Here is a 20,785-nt window from a genome sequence, read left to right on the forward strand (position 1 = left end):
AACTTGAAGTTGAGTGAAAAATGTGCAACCAACTACGACAATGCATTGCCAAAATGTATCACTTGTTGGACGACTCTTACATCAATAGTTCATAGTCAGATAATACGTGGCCCAAGATTTATGGCTTACGCTGTATTAGAAATCAATAGTCTATGCAGCTCGAAGGACTATTGACCTTTTGCAGGTGATATTCTGCAGCTGGCAACGGTCGCCCAATCGCATTTATATACATCGCTATGCCAAGCCATTTCATAACTGCCTACATTTCAGCCCTCGTACAGCTGCCTAATCAAACTTAGTCGTTTTTACTCAACCCAGCCGGTGAGATAAGGGCCGCAGATGGCTGTGCTCCTCCTTGCCACTTCTTATTCTTCCTCGTCTCCTACAGTGATCTCATAATAAGATTGTGAGTGATCTACATGTCCATCTCTTGACTTGACAAAGTTTCCTCAAGATTTTTACAATGGAGGGCGACGAACCCGCTGAATCGTCTCAGTCCAAAGGACCACGCTTCGCCACGAGTGATCGCGCTGTCTACACCGTCGGCAAACACACAGTTATTCTCTCCATCTCAAAGTCACCTGAAGTCATTGACGCAAACTTTGCTTTCGACACAGAATCATGTCTTATCTACGCTGAACGCATTGAGATACGAGGCTCTCTGAACATACCCGGTAGAAGTATCGGAATCTTTTGCTCAGAACTCCAGCTATTTCCCATTAGCGGTGAAACACATTGTACAATTGATGTTAGTGGAAAAAACGGTTCTCCACCATCAGCTAATACCCCCAACACCGCTCATGGTGAGGCTGGTGGCAACATTGAAGTTTTTGTGGAGGATTTGGAGAGTTTACAAGTCAACAAATTCATGTTACGTTCTGCCGGCGGAAACGGAGTATCTGGATGGGATGCCACACAAGGCGTGGGTGGGAAGGGAGGAAATGGTGGCCATGGTGGTATTTTATCTCAATTTTACCGACCTTTGTTAATACCTAACTAACACTTGTAGGCCGAATAACTGTTGTATACGCCAATCCCGTATATGAGTTTCTGGGGCGACTTTATGACATGCGAAGCGCTTCCTGGCCAGAGAAACTCCGCGTGGTCCAAGGTTTCCTTAGCACTACCATGCCAAGCCTAGCGACACCAAAACTGTCTACCCAGGTGCTAGAGAGTTTGAAAAAGATACCAAGTACATATGGTAGATATCGTGATCTTATAGAGCAGCTGGGGTATGGCGTGAAGAGCATTCTATATCCTCAAAACGCTATGGTATCGCTCCCGAACGAAGATCTCGAGAAAGTGGCCACAGACGCTCTCGAAACACTCAAGTCTCATCTGGATGCAGGAGAAACTCCCGAACTCAATGATGCATTTAGATTCGAGTATCTGGACACGCTGAAGGAAACGATTACCAAGTGGCTTGCTGATCGAGAAGATAACGACGATGTGGAGTACAAAGATCTTATGGTGTTACTGGCATCGCTGTCATCTAAATTGGCAACCTCGACGCAAGATACACGTCTTACCAGTCTCTTACATGCTCTTGAGCAGAATCTAAACGACTGCGTCCAGGAGACAAATGTCCACATTTTGAACTGCGTTACAGTAACTGGAGGTCAGTTTCAGCACCCAGAACTCAAGTGTTCACTCTAATCATTGCTTCTAAATTCAGGTTCGGGCAATCCTGGTGGCCGAAGTGCTGCAGGGTTTGACCCAAAATTTGGAGAGCACGGCCTGCATGGTAAACCAGGAACAGTTGAGGCCACAGCCATCTGTCTTTCAGGTAGCGAGGTGGTGATTGGTGCTATATCAAAAGTCCCCTTCGCCTTCATCCATCCTGATCAATGCCGCATGCTCCTCAAACAGGCAGAAGCCCTTTACTTCGCCTCTGGGCCGGGTGACTGGAAAACCGCTGAAGATTTGCTTGCGAAAATAGAGCGAAGATTGTGCTTTGTTCCCAGTCTTGTAAAAGAAGTCAAATCGCCTTCCCCTTCACCAAATCCTTCACCACTGCTACAAGCCTACGGCGTTATGGAGTTTTCCAATCACCTCACCTTGCATGCTATCGGGCAATTGAATGCATGCTACAATAATGCCAGGACCTGGCGTGCACGGTTAGCCCTGGGCTATGACATGTTCAATCATGCTCCCAATTGGGCTCCTCGTTTTTCGGTAACTTTCTACGAGAAACAGTTATCAAAACAATTGAGGTATCTCTCTGAATTGGAATCAAAAACCAAGAACTACGAGAACCAAGCTCAAGACGATATCGCAGCGCGTCAATTCGCACTTGAAGGTTTACAGGCAACACATTACTGCCTCAATCAGGCTAGAGCTATGGTTAGCGCAATTGCTGGTGACAACGGATTCTTACAGCTTACTGGTGCGAGGATCGTTTTGTTAACCTCTACGGTACAAGAGAAACGAGGATTCATAGTAAAGCTGATTGCGAACCTCAAACAGGCTCTCAGTAAAGTTCTGGATTGGGACATAGAAAAGACTGTCGAGGCGTTATCGTCGTTATGCTTTGCACCAACTTCTTTCAACTTTGCGGTACAATCGTTTGGTTTGGGCTACAAGACGGTCTCCGACATTACTGACCAGGAGGGTAATCATGTCAAGAAAGAATACGTGATCAAAAAGATGGTCAAGTCTGGCAAGACTCTCGAGTCTCTGCAAGAGGTCTTTTCGGTCAATAGAGACGGAGAAATATCGGTGGATGATCCTTCAGCCTTGAAGATCACAGCCACAGCCGAGGAGATCAAATCTCTGATTGAGCAGTTTCGCGCAAAGCTGCCAAAGGACAAGTCAGAAGAACTTCTCGAGAGGTTAGATGGCTTCCTAGACCTTATCCTCACACGCAACCGAGAGGTGCTCAACTACAATATGGCATTGGTGTCACTCAAGGAGGCGCGCGATGCAGTGGAACTCAATACCAAGAGGAGCGACAGTTATGCCAAACAAAAAATGGAACTTGATCCTAATATACCGGCGGTTGCGTTTTGGCTCCGCGATATGCGCGATAACTTACGTCTTGAAGTCATGCGTCTACTCAACTTTCAAAGTCGTGCACTACAATTCTGGGCACTTGTGGAACCGACAGCCTTTTCAGGAAGTTCAGGACCACTAAGGGATGGTTCTGACCTAGACGTCGATTGCTCTTTGCTAGTCAAGGATTTCGAAGACGGGATGAATAATCTCTATCGGAACAGTTACTGGTCTACTTGGCCTAATCCTCCAGTAATCGGTGGTCATGGTAGTGTGTTATACCAATTGTCACCTGCCGAGTTGAACACATTCAAGACAAAAATTCAGGGTGTTCACACAGTACCTGTAAAGCTCAGTCCTGAGTCTCTGGGTCCAGTGCCACAGAAGCCCAATGTTCCAAGATCTCGCCTTTTTGCTGGCAAATACAACATCCGTATCAACCAGGTGTGCGTTTGGCTGCTCAATGTTCAAGGAGAGCAACCCGACGGCAGAGGCTTGAACACAATGACAGTTGATATTACACACATGGGTCTCGAAACCTTTCACAGTCCGAATGGATCTCGGCGAGAATTCAATCACGACTTCGTCAACATGCAGTTTCAGTTTGAGTACGACAAGGTCAAAACCTTGGACGATTGCACTGGAGATCGAGTGCATAGCAGACAGGACATCACAAACAATTACGTACATGGTGATGTTACGGAAAGCTCGGTAGCGGCTATAGGTCCATATGCAACATGGCTATTGAAGATTGATACAAATGACAACCCCGGTATCAATATTCAGGGGAAGGACATTCAGGTTTTCATAGAGTTCCATGGAGCTAGCATGAGCAGAGCTGTTTAGGTTTTCCTTCGCAATATACTAGTAAATGACAGAATATATCACAAATCCAGCCCGTTTGATACCCACTATTATTATCTCTTATACTTTCAGCGGCCAATTTTTCTGAACCCTGAGGGTTATATACAGCACATCTTGAGATAAACTTTCCCAATACAAAACTAAATCATAGGGCTGCCTAAACCTTATGATATCGGCTATAATAAGAGAAGCTTCTGTCAAGCCATACAGACAGCAGTGACCTCTTCCTTTTCCCACCTCGATTAATCGTCCAAGACATTTACAGCTAATTGTCACTTATATCAATCTACCAAGATAAACTACCGTAAAGAGAAAAAAAGTCAGTATAAGCAAAAGAAAAAGGCAAAACACTTACAGTCTGTCAATCCCGGTCCCCTGGGCTCTACGTTGCTAACTACTTTCGTAGACCTCGCCGGTTGCGATTATCTACAGATTTACTCGCTACTCTTTTTTTCACCATGGTTCTGCTGCGATGGGTTGCGAGGTCTTCCCCCTCTCCCACCTCACGGTCTCCAACTAGCCAGTCTCAACGACGCATACTACCCCGTCCACGCGTAGGCATCTTCAATAGACGAACGTCCCGCACGGTCGCTACGGACACTCCCTCGAACCCGCCCTCTTTCACTCAAGACTGTACCAACCTCCAGATCGTGAATAAGCGACTTGCACGACTTGAAAAAGACCTCGAATGTCTGGAGAATGCTGTCTTGAGACAGGCACTATCGCTGGAAGATATTATCGAAGAACGACGCCGATATATCCAGTTGCCCTTGTATACAGGGAACCTGAGTAGACATCCGGACCACCTTTGGTTGGCAAAATCTTGCCTATGTCTGGCCGCCTGTTTGGCACTTTGTGCAGAGGTTTTTAAGTATGTGCTGTAGGCATATCAACCCTATTAAACCTTATGAAGGTCAGAAATAGTTATTCAAGAAGTCAGGGGACTTGGAAATGCAACTATCAGATCTCTTGTGCTTTTGAAACTGGAAGATTAAATGAAAACATTACGATCATATCCTTAATAAAGCTAGTCTAATATTTATCATTGGCCTGGTGGTCTCTCTGTCGCATATCTGGATAACAGAAAACCCCGTCAATCCTGAGATGGTTATCTAACTCGGGTCATATACTAACACAATAAATTACTGTTGGAGCTATATATAGAGACGCGCAGAAGATACGTAATTTGAAACTTTTTATCAAGTAAAATAATCGCTTGGATACTATTTGGACATATCTGCCAAGGGTTGCCTGCTTTAGATGACGCAGCTAACTTGTAAGTATGTAGGCAGCCACTTTCTGAACTATGGGTCAGCAGTCTCAATGATACATATATATATTCGCAATCCTCGCCCTACAAGCCAACAGAGAACAGACATCAGCAGATAAAGAAAACGTATATCTACGTAACATCAAACCTCATTCAAGCAGCAATGGTCATTCAAGAAGTTGGTGTCATGGGGGTCAAGCCCGGCATCGACATTATGGATCCGTCCACTCCCGAGGGCAACATCTTACATCAGGCTTGGTCAACCGTCCTTATCAAGCCTGCAGGGCCATCTCGGGTTTATTATGGCTTGGAAGAGGACAACCCATTAAGAATTTGGGGTTTCTTTGACTGGGACACTGTTGAACAACATGAAAAGTTCGCCATAGAGTAAGTTGACTTCTATTAGCGGGAGTTTCACAATACTAATAGTTCTCAGGTATGGAGCAGATGCAGTCAAGGATATTCCAAAAATCTGTACTCATGGAGAATTCACGAAGCATGTTATCATGGATCCATCGTCTGATGTATTTCAGTTTCCTGTGACGGATGTTTTAGTAGCTTACTTCCCCACGAACTTTCCCCAGGCCGAAAAAGACAAGGCAGCTGTACAACTCCAGGATATTATGGCCAAGACTTTTGGTTCGTGCTCTGGCGTTGCAAAACTGGCCCATGGTTGGGGCGTTGAGAACGACTTTCCAGTGAAGAGAGAGCAAGTTCTTGACGGGCAACTGGGAGCGGCACTTATGGGATTCGTTGGCTGGAGTGTTGATGTGATGCAGGTGAGCTATCGCCATACAGTTGCATTCAGGGACGCAGTGTCACAGATAAATGACATGGAAGGACTGGTTAGTCTGGAAATTGTCAGTCTTCGATGCAAGTCTCTAGAAAGGCAAGCATAAAGGCAGCTCAACTTCTACACAACAATAGACATACATGGCCTTGATAAATCCCATTCCATGCTTCTAAACTGTATTCTTCGTTTCCATTTTGACTTCATAGCCATCCGCAACCTTTGCCACACCCTTTATACTCAAACTCTGTATTCCAGGATGATCCTTCAACAGGAACGGAAGGATCGAACTCTTCCACACGTGCTTCTTTTTCGCATCCCTAACCATAATCGTGGCAAGTAAAATTGCACACATGATTAGCAATGCGCCTGGAAATATGAGCCAATACCATTCTATGTGGACGCATGCGCGCGTCTCCCATACCACTCCTTTTACTTTCGGGTTTGGATTCCCAAATGGACCAGTGCCGACTTCCCGAATCTCGTTTGTAAGTCTTGTAGTTATGGAATCCATGGCTTTGTCTATAGCGGATACGGAAGTTGTCCCGTCGGTCATGAGGGTTGCAAGATGCGATTCGGAGGAATCGCCACTGCTTTGATGTTGAACACACTCCACTCGAGCCCACGGTTGATGTCCCATAGTACAGTTGGTATTATAAGTGGCCCTTATTTCGTCACGTAGTGATTCCAAGATATACGTTGGGAGCTCGACGATGCAATCAGCTGGAACTGTAACGTTCACAAACTCGGACACGCTCCTGGGGTTCTCAGTGACCCAATCGTCAATGTGGAAAAGAACTGGCGCAGGATTGGGAATCTTGCCAGGGGGGGATGATGCATTTGCTGATGTGTAGACTGTACCATTCACTAGACATGGTTGCATTATACCTTGCCAGAGTCGCCTGAAGGAAGGTGTGTCGAGTCGCTCCCGACGGAGGGGTATATCCCATTCCACTTTCTCATGTATTTGACCATCCTCCACTTCGGCGGTAAAGTATTTGATGCATGGATACAGAGTACAGACAGCAGCTGCGAGATTGATCGGACGCTCAAATTGGTGCAGATGGTCCGAGTAGCGACATGAGTCGGCGGATTCTGTTTCCTCATTGCAGCCTTCATGGCATGTGAAAGTACCGTTTTGGTGATCATTGCAACCGTCTTTAGAAGCACCAAGTATGGTGATGTTCACGGCGGCCCATCGAGCTCGGTTGAGGAACTCGTTGTCAAGTGCTTCATGTGCCCAGTCTATGTTCGTTTCCGTTCGAGTATTCAATACCAGATTATCCTCGCCGCCAAGACGCGGCCAGTAAATTATTTCCATTCGCTTAGGTTTATATACGGTCAGATCATTTGGTAGTGAATAGACGACTGTAAGATTGCGAGGCCGAGAACTTGCACTTGAATTTAGTGGCTCTGGACCCCGAACGAGTTTCTTTATGTCAGAGCACCGGCTGCAAAAACCAACGCTTGCGTGCGACGTTTGGTTAGATCGTGAATACCCTCCACCATTGGAGTACGTAGGGAACGTGCAGTTTCCCGATGGGCAGCTAAATAGCGAGCTGTATTCGCGCGAAGACAATATCGCATCCTTCATTGCAAGCTTTAGCTTCATGTCCAGGCCAGTTTCGTAATATATGCCACCCGCCCAAGAGTCGGAGAACTCGGCATAATTCACTGTAGTTATTGTCGCGGGATAATCTAGCGACTGGATTGGTAAACGACATTGAAATGTCTGAATAGACTGCTGTGTGAAAGAGCCGATACCAATGGAGGAGACAGTAACGAAGATAGCAGCCAGCGCTAAGGGATGTTGAATTGCTATGATCGGAATTAGGCGAAGGCATCCGAGAATGCCTCGAGAAGCACTATCAAACACTTGAACCTGTTGCATAGGACGAAAACTTCCACTAGAAATCCAGTCCCATTTGAGCTGAGCAAGGATCTCGAATGTGATTATTGCCAGTGATGCCCGGAATATGGTTGCGATGATTGAGATAAGTGTGTTGAGTGTGATGCCCAAGTCGTCCCAGTGTGGCAGTTCCTTTTCATCGTATATGTAGAGAATTCGACAGATACCAGCAAAGAATCCTGCGGCAACCACAAGCAAAAGGAGCTCTTCTTTCCAGATCCAGAAGACGTTTTCTCGGTCCTTCTTTTGGCCAGTTGTGTCTTTTGTGTTAGACGTCCCTGGTGGAGGTACTGTCTTGCGTAGTATAATACCCTTCGCAGTTGGTGGCTCCGACAGATCCTCGAGCTGGTACTCATTCTCAGAAGTTTCCACCGATCCGTCGCTCGGTTCATTATCTCTACCAGCTGCAAGAGGCCGATGTTCTTCGGAGTTTTGCGATCTGGAATCAGGATGATTGATAGAAGAGGGCCGTCTGGAGCCTATTGATTGGCGTGGAAGTGGCTCACGCTGAGAAGGTCCAAGATCTTCGACTTCGAACATGTCGGGTGCTGACATGGTGGTGAGTTCTATGTATCTTGAGATCTTCAAGGAACTGGCGGCGGTGAAAAGACGATCTGTATGTACAAGAGGTGCTGGGTACTCGGTTCTTTTTCATACAATTTACACCGGATTTATAACGGAGGTATCACTACAATGTAGTGTCAATGGGGAAATACAAGGGTAGATATACGTGTCAGCAATATTCATCCCCGTACGCGCTTCGGTGATTACCATTTGTAGTCACGGTGGGGGGATGCTATACATAGTACATAGGTAGTAGTTGTATGTAAGGCAGAATTACGACTTAGATCTGTACAATGATAGGCTGACGGTGCCTTGTGTAGTAGCTACCTTGTCTCAGGTCTCCTTGGCATTGTCTTCTTTACGGCGCAGTCCCTTGGCATGCATGGTATTGGGGAATTTAGAATAAAGAGCTCCGTAACCAAAGATACGCCTGCCCTTTTTAATCACAGGTCTAGGTCTGGTCTAGTACAACTCTTTGCGCTGCTGTTCCTCTATACTGGGCATCCTGTGCTGGCCATGTTATAGCAAACAACGACATAACGATTATCCATCGAATCCTCAGAACGGCTATCGTTTGTTGTAATATTTAATACATTGCGACTGGCCTTGCAGATATCAAATAAGAAATCTGAAATAAGGTTCTAAACATCTAAATGTGTAACTTGCAGCAAATGAAGCCGCAATCTGGGAAATTCAACGATAATACAACAGTGTCAACAGTAGTAAGGGCAGTAACGCCACAGGGCTCAACATAAGTCCAAACCTTATATGACTTATTCTTGTGTTATTAATAAAGGTTCGTAAAATAACTAGAAAAGATACCCAGACTGCTCATTGACTGCGCAACACTTGATATAAACATGATGTTATCAGACCGCTGTCTAAGATGAAGCAGTTGTAGGAATGCGACGTAGACAAACTAGTGAAGTTTTAAAGTTCCCAGTCTTTGACTTATGTGATTATCTACATAGAAAAGTATGAAGGATAGTGCAATTCCCACTTCACCAGTGTTAACATAACCACTGAGCGATAACTTTCAAGCAAACTTACAAAAGAATTAACCGGAGTAAGGTTCTATAGCTTTATGGCCCATGAATGAAATGCCGTTGTAGTTTATTGTGGCTATTTCCATTTGTTAGTTGCAACGTGGGCATCCATTCTCAATACCAGAGAAACCCGATTGGACCATCCTCAGTGCTGTTTGATCGATTTGGGAACTCGGCTATGTGAACTTGGCTCTGTTCCTCTTTGTCTACGTACTGCTGCCTGGCAAACGTAGGGTGACGGAATCTAGGCAGTCCTTCGCATGACGACGGATAAGGGCAGCAGGAGGCCGACCATCTCCGTCACCGACGCTCATATAATCAGTGTGACGATAATTCTGCCTATAAAAATATCCTTTCTCCGCGTCTGACCGTTTACAGAACTTCCACCACACCATCTCCTCTCAATATCATCATCAGCAATCTCAAAACTCTTCTATCAAGACAACCACCTTCCCATCAAGACAACCGCTTGCCAAGATGAAGCTCTCCCACACCATCGCCGCCATGACTGCTCTCTTGGCTACGGCCTCTGCAGGTCCCATCGCGTACGGAATCTGCCAAGCTGGCTGTGCCAGTGTTGTCATGGCATGCTACGGCGCAGCTGGGTTCACTTGGGGAGCTACACTAGGAGCTACAGCCCCAGCAACAATCATCGCCTGCAACTCCGCCTTTGGGACGTGCTCAGCAGCATGCGCTGTGATAGCGCTTACCCCAACACCTTGAGCTGTTTCAGGTGGAACATTCAGTTGAGTGCGGGTAAGTCAACGGATTGTCTGATGCTTTTCAATGACCTCTTACTAATTTCAACAGGTACCACTACCTTGCAACCAAGACTCGATGTCACCTTGGGAATTATCCGCGAAGTTGGAAATATTCCCCCATCCACCTTTTATGTCGACAAGCCTTTGATTATGCTCAGAGTTCGATGGTTTGGGAGAGAAGGGATTGAGACGATGCAGGATCTGATACCTATGGGGTCATGAGGAGATAGACATCCATGATATCACAATAAAGACCATCTCGTTGACGAAAAGGATTTGTCTTATTGCTTTGACATATGTTATGGAATGATTTGATCATAACTATTTTGCAATAATAAAATATGCCTACTCAGTGGATAGTAGAAACGTCAACCTTGTATATTTTCTGAAATAAAAATAAACAGCGTAAAAAGTCTTGTCTAAAAAGCATAAGCTAACCTATTAATTTCGTCTCTTGTGCTTCAGGCAGCCAATCTTCTGGTATCCTGATGAATGCGGAAGAGAATTGAACGAGTATTGAGATCTCTATTATCGAGCTGTTGTTTTGCCGTCTTCATGTCTCTCCGATTAGTAGCTCTGATCGTGTTTATGTCGACAGTCACAATGTCCACAACGCAAGAGATAATAAGGTCGGAACTCCGGACCCTTTTTCTCAAAGTAACAGCCAAAATTCTCCTGGCAATTTCGGCATTCCTCCGTGTTTGATAGCAACTCCACAGACATGTCCATACGCTTGATAACGAATTCCTTTGCCTTTATTTCATCGTCTCGAAGTTGCTGGTATGTCACAACATTCTGTTGCGCATCATCCAAGCGACGTTCAAGTTCCTTTATCTTTTTGGTATACGCACGAAACATTTCCATGGTGAGGTTGCCGTCGAGATCCATGTCTTGAAAGGCTTCCAAATCACAGAGTCTCTCAATATGTGTGACCGCGGCTGAAGCGACGATTGAGTGGATGTCGGGATCTCTGTTTGAAGTTGATACTTCTTGGATAATCCGTGGGAAAACCTCGGCGCTTTGACCTTTATCTAGGAAGGCTTTGATCTTTGAGGTCGAAAGTTTAGCCAACTTTTCAATATTATAGTAGTCGGCGATTGCATTGACGCGTAGATGAGAGATCAGATCATCGACATTTTCCTCTTCGGGTTTTTTTATATAATACTTTGACTCTTCTGTGTCGTTCTGGTTGTTTCCGTCATCTGATTTGGGCGCCCTTTCAGAACATATGGCGTACTGTCCTACGTAGAGGAATGCTATCATATAGTGAACGGTGAAGACATCGAACTCGTTCACAGTGAGGACTTTGGTTGTAGCTTCCTAAAAAATGAATTAGTGATGGTAGTCGCTCGTAATCCATAGTGTAATACCTTGAAACCACCAGAGAGAGCAGCCGTTATGACCGATGACTGTGGACAAACAATCACTTGATGTAGCTTGTATTCTCGATCCTTGCAGACCAGTGTAAAATCGCTGTACTCTCCAGACTGTGTTAATGAGAAGAGAAAGTCGTGGCAGAATATCATTTTGACCAATTTGTTTTTTCTTTAGTCCATACGGTTGATTACTGTTACGGTGATTGCGAGATGTGCCTGTAGTTGTATTGTTGATGCGTTGTACAAAAAAAGAAATAGGGGCCATATGTCAGCAGATATGACGCTGTGATTGGTCAAGTCTGATATCACGTGCAAGGCTGCCCAGTAGTGGTATCAGAAAAAATCGTCTCCTTAGTCTAGGTTATGATAATAAATAGTCTAAGAGCTGAAGTCTAGATAGTGAGCATAAAGTGATCTCCTAATTTCGTCTCTTATATCACTGAACCTTGTGTCCTCTTCCTCATCCGGAAGAGGATGTTTTCTCAACACCCATCCATAACTTTCCAAATCCTCCCTGAGATCGTCATCAGGTCCTTCCTCGTACACGTCAAGAATGATCTCTGGCTGAGAAGGAAAAGCTCTAAAATGAGTATCGACAAGATCTAGCGCATCTTCGATATCTTCCTGTGGATCACCGAGAAGGGTCTCGTAGTGAAGTCCGGAGAGCTTCATTTCCATGCTGTCTGTACTATACAAGGAAGTCCTAAGCGTCCTCAAGCCAGTGCAGTTGTTGAGAATACTTTCGAGGATACCGATGCTATTGTTGTCGATAGTGACATCGGCATAAAATCCCCAGGGGCATTTAAGTTCTGGGAAGTCAATGACGATATGTCGAATAAGGCTTGCGTTGCGGGCACCAATTTTCTGGAAGAAGAACGCAGCCACTTCCCTAGCTCTGGATCCGGTAATTACGAAGTGATTCGTGCTGTAAAATAGCATGGTGGCTTCGCTGTGGACTTGCTTGTTGACGCGAAAGAGCCCCGTTGGGATTCCTGAGTCAAATCCGTGCCAAAGATCTATGGGCTCGGATTGAACTAAGAGGATTTCGTAAATCGCGTTTCGAATTTCGCCAGGCAAAGTGAGGAAGCTCGGGGGGGCGTTGACATTCGTAGGCTATCGATTGTTAGCTCCGTAGCTCAGACTCTGTCTGGTATAAGTCGGCATCCCATACATTGCTCCTAGTGAGCTGGGTAGAATCAGACATCTCTGCGTGGAGTTGTCTAGGTAAGCTGGACATGTGAAAAGACAGCGAGCTATAGAAATAGAGCGTGTAAGATCTGGTATTGGCGAGATGATCAAGATAGAGAGATTATTCCCATCAGAGGGAATTTTCATCCTGTATATACCTAGAAGCCATCAATTCACATGCCTTCTGCCTTGAATGGCATCCATGAATCGTCCATCCCTTTGTTTTCTGTTTAGACAATCTGCCTTCTTTCTTTGGATGCTAGTTTGCACAGACGCTGCCTTTGTCTATCCTACTGGTTCTCAAGCTATGATATCAATGAATAGCTAGTGCTTCTCCAAACCTGAGATACCCGTTCACTGGGATTGACGAAATCATTGTTTCACTAGCCTGCAGCATTGGTTCCTGCAAATAATTGGCTGCCAATAGTGTAAGCACCGCCATAGACATCCATTTCGTGATTTGTTCAACATCAATCATTCTACCAAATCCAAGCATAAATATATACAAATAGAAACTATCCGGTACATAAAGCTAACCCAAGTAAAGTACATCATACTATATCTGCAGCTGGCCTCGTGCGAAGAACGTAGTCATCAAATCTTCGGAAGTCGAGTACAACGCAGTCGCCGTTTGCCTTTTCCGCAGTTAACCAGCCAAACCCTCGCATGTTGGCTGCCCTCCTCTGAACGTAGGCCTTCTGTTGTTCATAGATGACGCCAAATATAACCATCTGGAGTTCGGTCGCTGTGGTGTAAGCCCAGTCCTCGGTAGCTATCTCACCCCTGAGACCAACGATTCCTGTTCTTTCCGTGTTGACGACGTTTTCGTTTGATTCCTCCTGCTCGGGAGGGCTTGCACGCACCTCTTCAAGCTTCTCTCCACCGCTGGGTAGGACTTGCGGATAGTTAGTAAAACTCTTGCGGACATGGCAAGTTTGACTTGACTTACTGATTGATACTATGGCACGAGATTTTACGATTGAGGATTGGCCAGCGACAGGCTCAAAGTCTTCGCCCAAGTTTTCACTTAGAATGTTGGCCTATATAATATTAGACTCCACGATAATATAAATGAATGCATCTGTAGACGTACATATTGCAAGGATTTTGTCCGCATGGGCAACCAGAGCATAATATTGCCAGTGCTGCCAAAATAGTTGTTGATGGTATGGCGAACTTGGCTGGAAGTTGCTTCGAATTTTGTTTTTGTGATTCTGGAATCGATCGGATTCTGGCCTATTTTATGAGTCTGGAAGCGAACCCAACATTGTCTGGCGTCGACAACATCCCAATCACCATTCGGTTCGAATGGATCGCGCCCGACATGGCCGTCACCGTCTCTACCAGTTGCCCATCCAATATCAGAACAGGGAACAGCAATCACCTGACTAAACAAGGCAGCGGCCAGAGAGAAGGATTGGAAACGCATGATCTGCGAAAACAGAAATTGAATCAAGGCTGAGGCTTGAAAGAGATGGAACCAGTGCTGTGAGTTTGTGACTGGCCAAGATATAGGTAACAGTCCGGGACAAACGAGAATCTAAACTCGATGGCTAGATATGTTTGTAAATGGAACTTGGAGTGAAATTGGATATTTGGAAAAAAGAAACTTTTGGTGGTAAGGAAAATGGAGCTCGGAGCTATAGCCCTCTTCCTTATCTTAAACGCGCGAAGGAAGGGTGTGATCCTCCAAGAATTACAGTATCCCCGTCCAGGTAAAATATGCACGAGAGGGAAGAATACATGTCCAATAGGGTTACTCTTCGCATACTCGGTGGGATTGCGCTAATTTGCTACATTAGGTCCAGACCGTCCAGGATCAACCAAAGAGGCGGTGCATCCGATTTCCTTGGCGTTCTTTGTGGCAATTTTCATGCATCTTGGCAACTGATGCACAAGACTAGAGGTTACTTGACTGATTATCGAGAGTGATATAAAGTTTACCGTTGATTTAACTAATACGGCATTAGTAACTCGATCAAGTGAGGCATTGTCTACAAGGCTCAACTCAACTTAGTGGCCGTTGAATAGTTACCATCTTGGTAACAAACTAGGATGACTTCCGGTCCACAACTATTATGCCTTGTAAGGCGCTGAATCCCGTAGGATCAAGGACCCTGTAACTTAATCTCCGTTTCACTTTTGCGCCCGAGCCTCAGTGGAGCTGATCGTGCTAAAGACCTATCGGATCCTTGCATATGGAAGGATCAGAGGAGTCTAGACTGCTGCTTATTTTAAACGTTGCATTTTTCACGGACGTTGTCTCGACACTAGAATTAGTTGCAATGGGTGGCAGTGTATTGTATCCCCTGGGATTTAGGAAAATTATCAAGTCACACTGATCCTTACATTTGAGAATTGTATCTCATCAATCATATAGTTAGTCAGTCCTATTCAGTCTTGACTTTTTTTTTAGACACCACACTCCTTTGGTTTCGAAAGGTATTTCATTTTTTACTGATTCTGGTATCAGATATTGTACGCTCTTTTTCTACCACCACAATCATTTACTCTACCATACATTCCTTTTTTTATTGTAGCTTCTCTAGACACGATTCACAACCATGCACGTCAAGACTGTCTTCAGTCTGATAGTGCCGGTTCTTGCCCTCTTGGACCGAGTGGCAGGTTTACCTTCCGGGCAATACTCAGACTACGAATCAGAATATTATGGCAATGCGTTAGCTTCCAACCACGCAGGCCTCACAACCCGTCAAAATGCGAAGCCAGAGTTGAGAATCATGCCTTTGGGTGCATCTATCGTCAGTGGTGTTGGTTCAAGCACCGGAAATGGGTAAGTGACAAACGATTCAGTATTCACTTGTGTAACACTAACACAGCATAGCTTTCGCAAACCTCTTCGAGATCAATTGAGATACAAGGGTGTACGTACTTTGGACTTTTTTGTGTGGTGATTTTCGAGGCGTAAGTCCCGAAGTATACATATAAAATCAACTCATAAAAAAACACAGTTTTTGAACCGTACTTTGGACTCTGTCACATTTCTACACATACTGACACACAATCTCAGTGGCTTGTCAACATGGTAGGCAGCAAGCAAAATGGAAACATGAAAGACAGGGTAAGTTTCTTTCCCCAGGCATTTTTATCTATATCTCACCTTTGACTGAACAGGACTTCGAAGCTACCAGTGGCTTCACCATCGACCAAGTCCGTGATGCAGCACGCAACTCGTACGGATACAAAGCCAACGTTGTTTTGGTAAGTTAAAATTGACATTTGTTTTATGATCACCAAGTTAATTGTTTTGCTAGATGAATGTGGGCACCAACGACGCGAACCAAAACAAGGTATGTTTTCCCCTTTGGCTACTAGTGAGTGGAACCTAATATTTTTCAAGGTGGACGGAGCCGGCGATCGATTAGAAGGACTTCTCAACGATCTTTGGAACTCTGATGGCATGTCCAAGACATATGTTGTTGTTTCTTCCGTGCTTCGTAGAAATGATGCCACAGCAGAGAAAAACCGAAAAGAGATCAACGAGCAGTATCAGTATGTTTGAGTGACCCAAGGACTTATCCAGTCATCAAACTCATCAAACTCATCAATCTAACTCTCTTTCCCTAGGAAGCTTGTCAAGCGCCTCAAAAGCGTGGGGAAACCAATCACGTACATCGACATTGATATCCCGCTGAATGAGCTGACAGATGGCATCCATCCCAAGTAAGTTCACATACCCTAGCTAAACGATTCAACGCTAACGACCACAGTGATACTGGACACAAGAAGATGGCCATCAAGTTCTGGTATGCCATTGAATGGGGTTTCAAGGCTGGCCTCATTGCTGAAGCTGCTCCAATGACCAAGTCAACGGGTAACACGTGTGATAAGCAACCTGGCCAAGCTCAGTACGGTGGTGTTACCCAAAAGGGCTCAGGCGACGATGATGGCATCTACTACCACAACAGTCAGGAGATGGGCACTGTCTGGTCGTATACTTCCGAGTTCGATCGCGACCAGTGGTTCTTCACCAGGCTTTATGGTACCAAGTACGATGATATTGTCGGTTGGTGGTACGCCAACGAGAAGCTTTCTTTCGCCACATGGAAGAACAATGGAGGCGGGAAATTCTCCAAAGTGTCTGACCTGGACACCAAGCTCTTCTGCAATGTTCGCGGCATCTGGTGGGTTGACATCAACAATGATGGATATGATGATTTCCTTTGTGTCTCCCCCAACGGAGATACGTTGGCTTCCATCAACAACCGAGACGGAACAGCAACTAGCCCACCTACGTTCAAGAACATCGGAATGATCAAGGGCAACGTCGGCTACAAGCAGGATCGTGTCAGATGGGGCGATATCGACGGAGATGGAAGATCCGACTACATGATTATTGATGACAGTGGAAACGTCCATGCATGGAGAAACTCGGGTACCTCTGACACTCCCACCTGGCAACCTCTTGGCTTGAGATTCACTGCCAAGGGCATGGGAGACATGCGTGGTGTTCGTTTCGAAGACATCAATGGTGATGGACGCGATGACTGGTTGTGGGTGGACGACAAAGGTGCCACAACCACTTGGACCAACTCCCGAAGCTGCAAAAAGGGAAAAGCAGGCGATGGACTCAACGTCGCTTGGCGTCAAGGATTCTGGAAAGGCGCCTCCTCCGGACCAACCCATGCTGGTGTTGGTGCCAACGGTCGAGATCGAATTCACTTTGCCAGGATCTATGGCGAGGCTCCCTTTGGGCATTTACCCAAGGCGGACTACGTCTATCTCCAATCAACCAAGCAATCCGATGGAAAGTTCAAGTTCGACATGAAGGTCTGGAAGAACACTGGTGGTGGTTCCACCAAGCTCAAGGCCGATGGCAACAAGTACTGCAACATGTATGGTCATGACGATGGACGTATGGACTACGTTTGGACTCTGTCTACTGGAAAGATGACTGTTTGGCCTAACTTGGGTAAGAAGTCGGTCAGCGGTAACAACGATGTGTTCTGGGGTTCGCCTAAGGAGCTTTGGAATCCTGGAAAGAACTACGATCGTAGAGATCTTCACCTGGTTGACTGGAACAACGACGGTGCATGCGACATTGCCTGGGTCGACCCTGACAACAACAACAAGGTCTCTGTCTGGCTCAACAACTACAAGAAGACCGGAGCTTTCGAGTGGACCTACCTCGCCGACCCAGCACCGCAGCTGAACTGTCCCGAAAAGAGAGGCGTTGGTATTCACGACCTTGCTGTCCGCTTTGCCGATTTTTCCAACAACAAGATGTCAGACTACATCTGCATCCAACCTGACGGACGATTCTACGGTTGGACTCACAACAGCGATGGCTCTTGGGAGAAGATCGCACAGTTCAAGAAGGCCGAGGGTATTGATCGCGCCAACCTTCGCTTTGGAAACGTCAACGGACGCGGTGGCGAGGACATGATCTGGGTCGATAAGTACACAGGCGACGCTACTGTCTACATCAACAACGGCAAGATGGACACTGGTGGTAGCAACTGGTGGTTTTTGAAGAGTGGTAAGCAGTACGCTGGCTCCTGGGCCGGTACATGCCAATACTTCCCTGACCTCGATGGAGATGGCAGAGCAGACCTACACTCCATCATGGCTACATTTGACAACCGCGGAGAGACATTCTTCAACCGTTGCGGCATGACGGACAACACAGGTGACGACGGAGGTTGGGCTCCGGGTCAAGACCCCGGTTTCGGTGACCTGCCATCCCCCAGCGGTAATGAGAACCCTGGAAGCGGAGGCGGTGTTCCATCTTTGCCGTCTACTTGTGACAATGTCTGCTGGAGTGTCCTCCAGAACAAGAAGGTTAAGTGTGCCGACAATGGCATCAACTGGGACTTGGAGCCTAGAGATGATAACATTGCAGATGACTATTTGAACATTCGAAAGCTTGCTGCTATTGGAGATTCTTACTCGGCTGGTATCGGTGCTGGAGACAGGTTGGGAAGCTTCTACGATGCGTTGAAGTCAGGAAGTGGTAAGTCTGGAAGCTATTTTTCATCAACACACACTAACCCAATTTCTAGACTTTGCCTGTGCCCGTTACGATCACGCCTACCCGTATCTTCTCAACCAAGATGAGCGACTTGGAGATCCATCCAAGCGCAACTTCCAGTTCCTTTCATGCTCTGGTGCTGTCATGAAGGATGTGGTAGACAAACAGATTCCCAACATGGACAGCAACCAAGACGCTATTACTCTTTCCATCGGTACGTTTTCTATTATAGTGTTACGGCGATGATGCTAACGATGGATCCCCTTAGGTGGCAACGACGTCGGTTTGATAAGTCTGCTAAACTCTTGTATTTTCCAAATGGGTGTTTTCACTGCACAGCAAGCTGCTGCTGCAAAGGTGATTGCAGAGGTAGACAAGGACTACGCATGGGCCAAGGACTTTGACTGGGACAGTCTCTCCCGAGGATGCGAGGGTCAGATTGAGCATAGTAAGGCACTGGCTACTGGTGATGCCTTTGGTAAGAGCCTTGATGCAGTGTTGACAGCTGCCAAGAAGAAGCTTAACAATGGGTATGTTCCTTCTACAATTACTCTGGCATACAGATATCTAACAACAACGCAGGGCCAAGATATATGTCACAGGGTATGCCAGGTTCTTTGCTGAGAGTATGACATCGGACTGCGACAAAGTCACCTGGACAACATGGATTTACAAGTTGGCCAACCTTGGACAACCGGCTGAGTACTTGACGAGATCTCGCCGTACGTCGATGAACTTATTGGTCGATGCGGTCAATGAACAACTTGTATGTTTACTTCGCTCACTTTACAAATTCTCACTAACAAACAAACAGGAAGCAGCAGTTAGAAGAGCAGGAGACTCTGTCAGGTTCATCCACTACGACCCCTTTGTCGGCAAGTACGGCGGCAGGTACTGCGAGTCAGGCGTCGACGAGTCGACAAGCGAATCCAATACTAGAAAGGGACTCATGTTCTACGAACTCAACTCTTGGGATCCTGCAGGAACCACACCATGGAAACGCGACTCGGCCGAAGGCGAGCTTAGCGGGACTTTTTACGGTGACATGCTCATCCTTGCCAAGATCACGCGTCTCATGGATCCTAATGCCGAGCTTCACCACGACAACGATAACAAGAGCAAGAGGAGTCTGGCTACTCGTGCTGATATTGTTGATTACCTGGTCCCCAATGGTTACGCACGAGTTTTTCATCCTCAGATTCCACTTCACGATATGATTGCCAGCTTGGTCGCGTATGAAATCATGCTGAACCATCAGGTTCGTAAAGGATATGCTACATGGACATCTCCCAGTGAGCCAAACTATTGCGAACCGTAAGTATCACCGATTTATTATCTCGCTCTTGACTAACTGGAATGCAGTGAACCGGAGAAGCCACCAACAGACACACCTGCCAAGCCAAAGAAATGGTCCAGTAAGTGACATATCTACTCTAACTACTCCAAATACGCAAACTAACATTTAATAGTGCAAATCCATCCACTGTACCCAGGATCCGAAAGTGTCTACACGAAAGACTGCGAAAGAAAAGATTCCAGACGTTCCAGGACGGTCTGGGGGTACGAGTTGAACAAATGTTACGACTTTAGGGAAATGCCTGATACAGATTGCCGAGAGTACATTGGAACAAAGGAACAAGGAGGATGCTTCGGAGGTTTATCCTCCCCGCATAGTATCCTTGTTCCGGACGAGGGATACAACTGTGTCTTTTACTTTGGTGATGATTGCAAGCGTCCGTTTGATCGTACGTCGGATCATACTTGCATGTCGACGAATACGGGCGATGGTACCTGGGTGTCTAACCAGATTGGGTCTTTTAGATGTGTAAGTACTCCATTGCCTCAACTTTCATTTATACTAATATCATTCGCAGTTGGAAGAAACGAAAAAGTGATCATTTGTAGAATGCAAATAGCATGGAAGCATGATATAGATTTCTTGAAGGTATATATTAAGCACAAGTTAACCTAAGAATTTCGTCCCTTATGCTTCCATTCGTGAATCCTCCAAACCCCTTATTGTCTTCTCATGCT

General features: G+C 45.9%; 8 protein-coding genes across 8 annotated transcripts; 5 read left to right on the forward strand and 3 right to left on the reverse strand.

The window, feature by feature from the left end:
• Positions 1-463: 463 nt before the first annotated feature.
• FPOAC1_003689 (uncharacterized protein) lies at positions 464-3,837 on the forward strand (the record flags this gene model as incomplete). Its single annotated transcript, XM_044848245.1, has 3 exons — positions 464-956; positions 1,010-1,618; positions 1,676-3,837. The coding sequence occupies 3 exons, from the start codon at positions 464-466 to the stop codon at positions 3,835-3,837; spliced, it is 3,264 nt and encodes a 1,087-aa protein (XP_044714161.1).
• Positions 3,838-4,313: 476 nt separating this feature from the next.
• FPOAC1_003690 (uncharacterized protein) lies at positions 4,314-4,739 on the forward strand (the record flags this gene model as incomplete). Its single annotated transcript, XM_044848246.1, has 1 exon — positions 4,314-4,739. The coding sequence occupies one exon, from the start codon at positions 4,314-4,316 to the stop codon at positions 4,737-4,739; it is 426 nt and encodes a 141-aa protein (XP_044714162.1).
• A 549-nt stretch (positions 4,740-5,288) lies between these two features.
• On the forward strand, positions 5,289-6,024 carry FPOAC1_003691 (uncharacterized protein; the record flags this gene model as incomplete). The annotated part of the gene is made up of 3 exons (XM_044848247.1): positions 5,289-5,512; positions 5,562-5,904; positions 5,950-6,024. The coding sequence occupies 3 exons, from the start codon at positions 5,289-5,291 to the stop codon at positions 6,022-6,024; spliced, it is 642 nt and encodes a 213-aa protein (XP_044714163.1).
• Positions 6,025-6,087: 63 nt separating this feature from the next.
• Positions 6,088-8,379, reverse strand: FPOAC1_003692 (uncharacterized protein; the record flags this gene model as incomplete). Its single annotated transcript, XM_044848248.1, has 1 exon — positions 6,088-8,379. The coding sequence occupies one exon, from the start codon at positions 8,377-8,379 to the stop codon at positions 6,088-6,090; it is 2,292 nt and encodes a 763-aa protein (XP_044714164.1).
• A 1,744-nt stretch (positions 8,380-10,123) lies between these two features.
• FPOAC1_003693 (uncharacterized protein) lies at positions 10,124-10,417 on the forward strand (the record flags this gene model as incomplete). Its single annotated transcript, XM_044848249.1, has 2 exons — positions 10,124-10,190; positions 10,245-10,417. 2 exons carry the CDS (start codon positions 10,124-10,126, stop codon positions 10,415-10,417), a joined length of 240 nt encoding a protein of 79 aa, XP_044714165.1.
• Positions 10,418-10,762: 345 nt separating this feature from the next.
• Positions 10,763-11,721, reverse strand: FPOAC1_003694 (uncharacterized protein; the record flags this gene model as incomplete). Its single annotated transcript, XM_044848250.1, has 2 exons — positions 10,763-11,515; positions 11,566-11,721. The coding sequence occupies 2 exons, from the start codon at positions 11,719-11,721 to the stop codon at positions 10,763-10,765; spliced, it is 909 nt and encodes a 302-aa protein (XP_044714166.1).
• Positions 11,722-11,949: 228 nt separating this feature from the next.
• On the reverse strand, positions 11,950-14,188 carry FPOAC1_003695 (uncharacterized protein; the record flags this gene model as incomplete). The annotated part of the gene is made up of 4 exons (XM_044848251.1): positions 11,950-12,684; positions 13,317-13,654; positions 13,709-13,799; positions 13,853-14,188. The coding sequence occupies 4 exons, from the start codon at positions 14,186-14,188 to the stop codon at positions 11,950-11,952; spliced, it is 1,500 nt and encodes a 499-aa protein (XP_044714167.1).
• Positions 14,189-15,323: 1,135 nt separating this feature from the next.
• Positions 15,324-20,646, forward strand: FPOAC1_003696 (uncharacterized protein; the record flags this gene model as incomplete). Its single annotated transcript, XM_044848252.1, has 15 exons — positions 15,324-15,553; positions 15,605-15,644; positions 15,791-15,841; positions 15,895-15,981; positions 16,035-16,070; positions 16,121-16,272; positions 16,348-16,443; positions 16,491-18,733; positions 18,783-18,965; positions 19,020-19,281; positions 19,334-19,517; positions 19,566-20,065; positions 20,114-20,166; positions 20,221-20,576; positions 20,626-20,646. The coding sequence occupies 15 exons, from the start codon at positions 15,324-15,326 to the stop codon at positions 20,644-20,646; spliced, it is 4,494 nt and encodes a 1,497-aa protein (XP_044714168.1).
• Positions 20,647-20,785: the final 139 nt, after the last annotated feature.

Source organism: Fusarium poae, chromosome 1 (genome assembly GCF_019609905.1).
Source record: "Fusarium poae strain DAOMC 252244 chromosome 1, whole genome shotgun sequence".
Taxonomy (NCBI): domain Eukaryota; kingdom Fungi; phylum Ascomycota; class Sordariomycetes; order Hypocreales; family Nectriaceae; genus Fusarium; species Fusarium poae.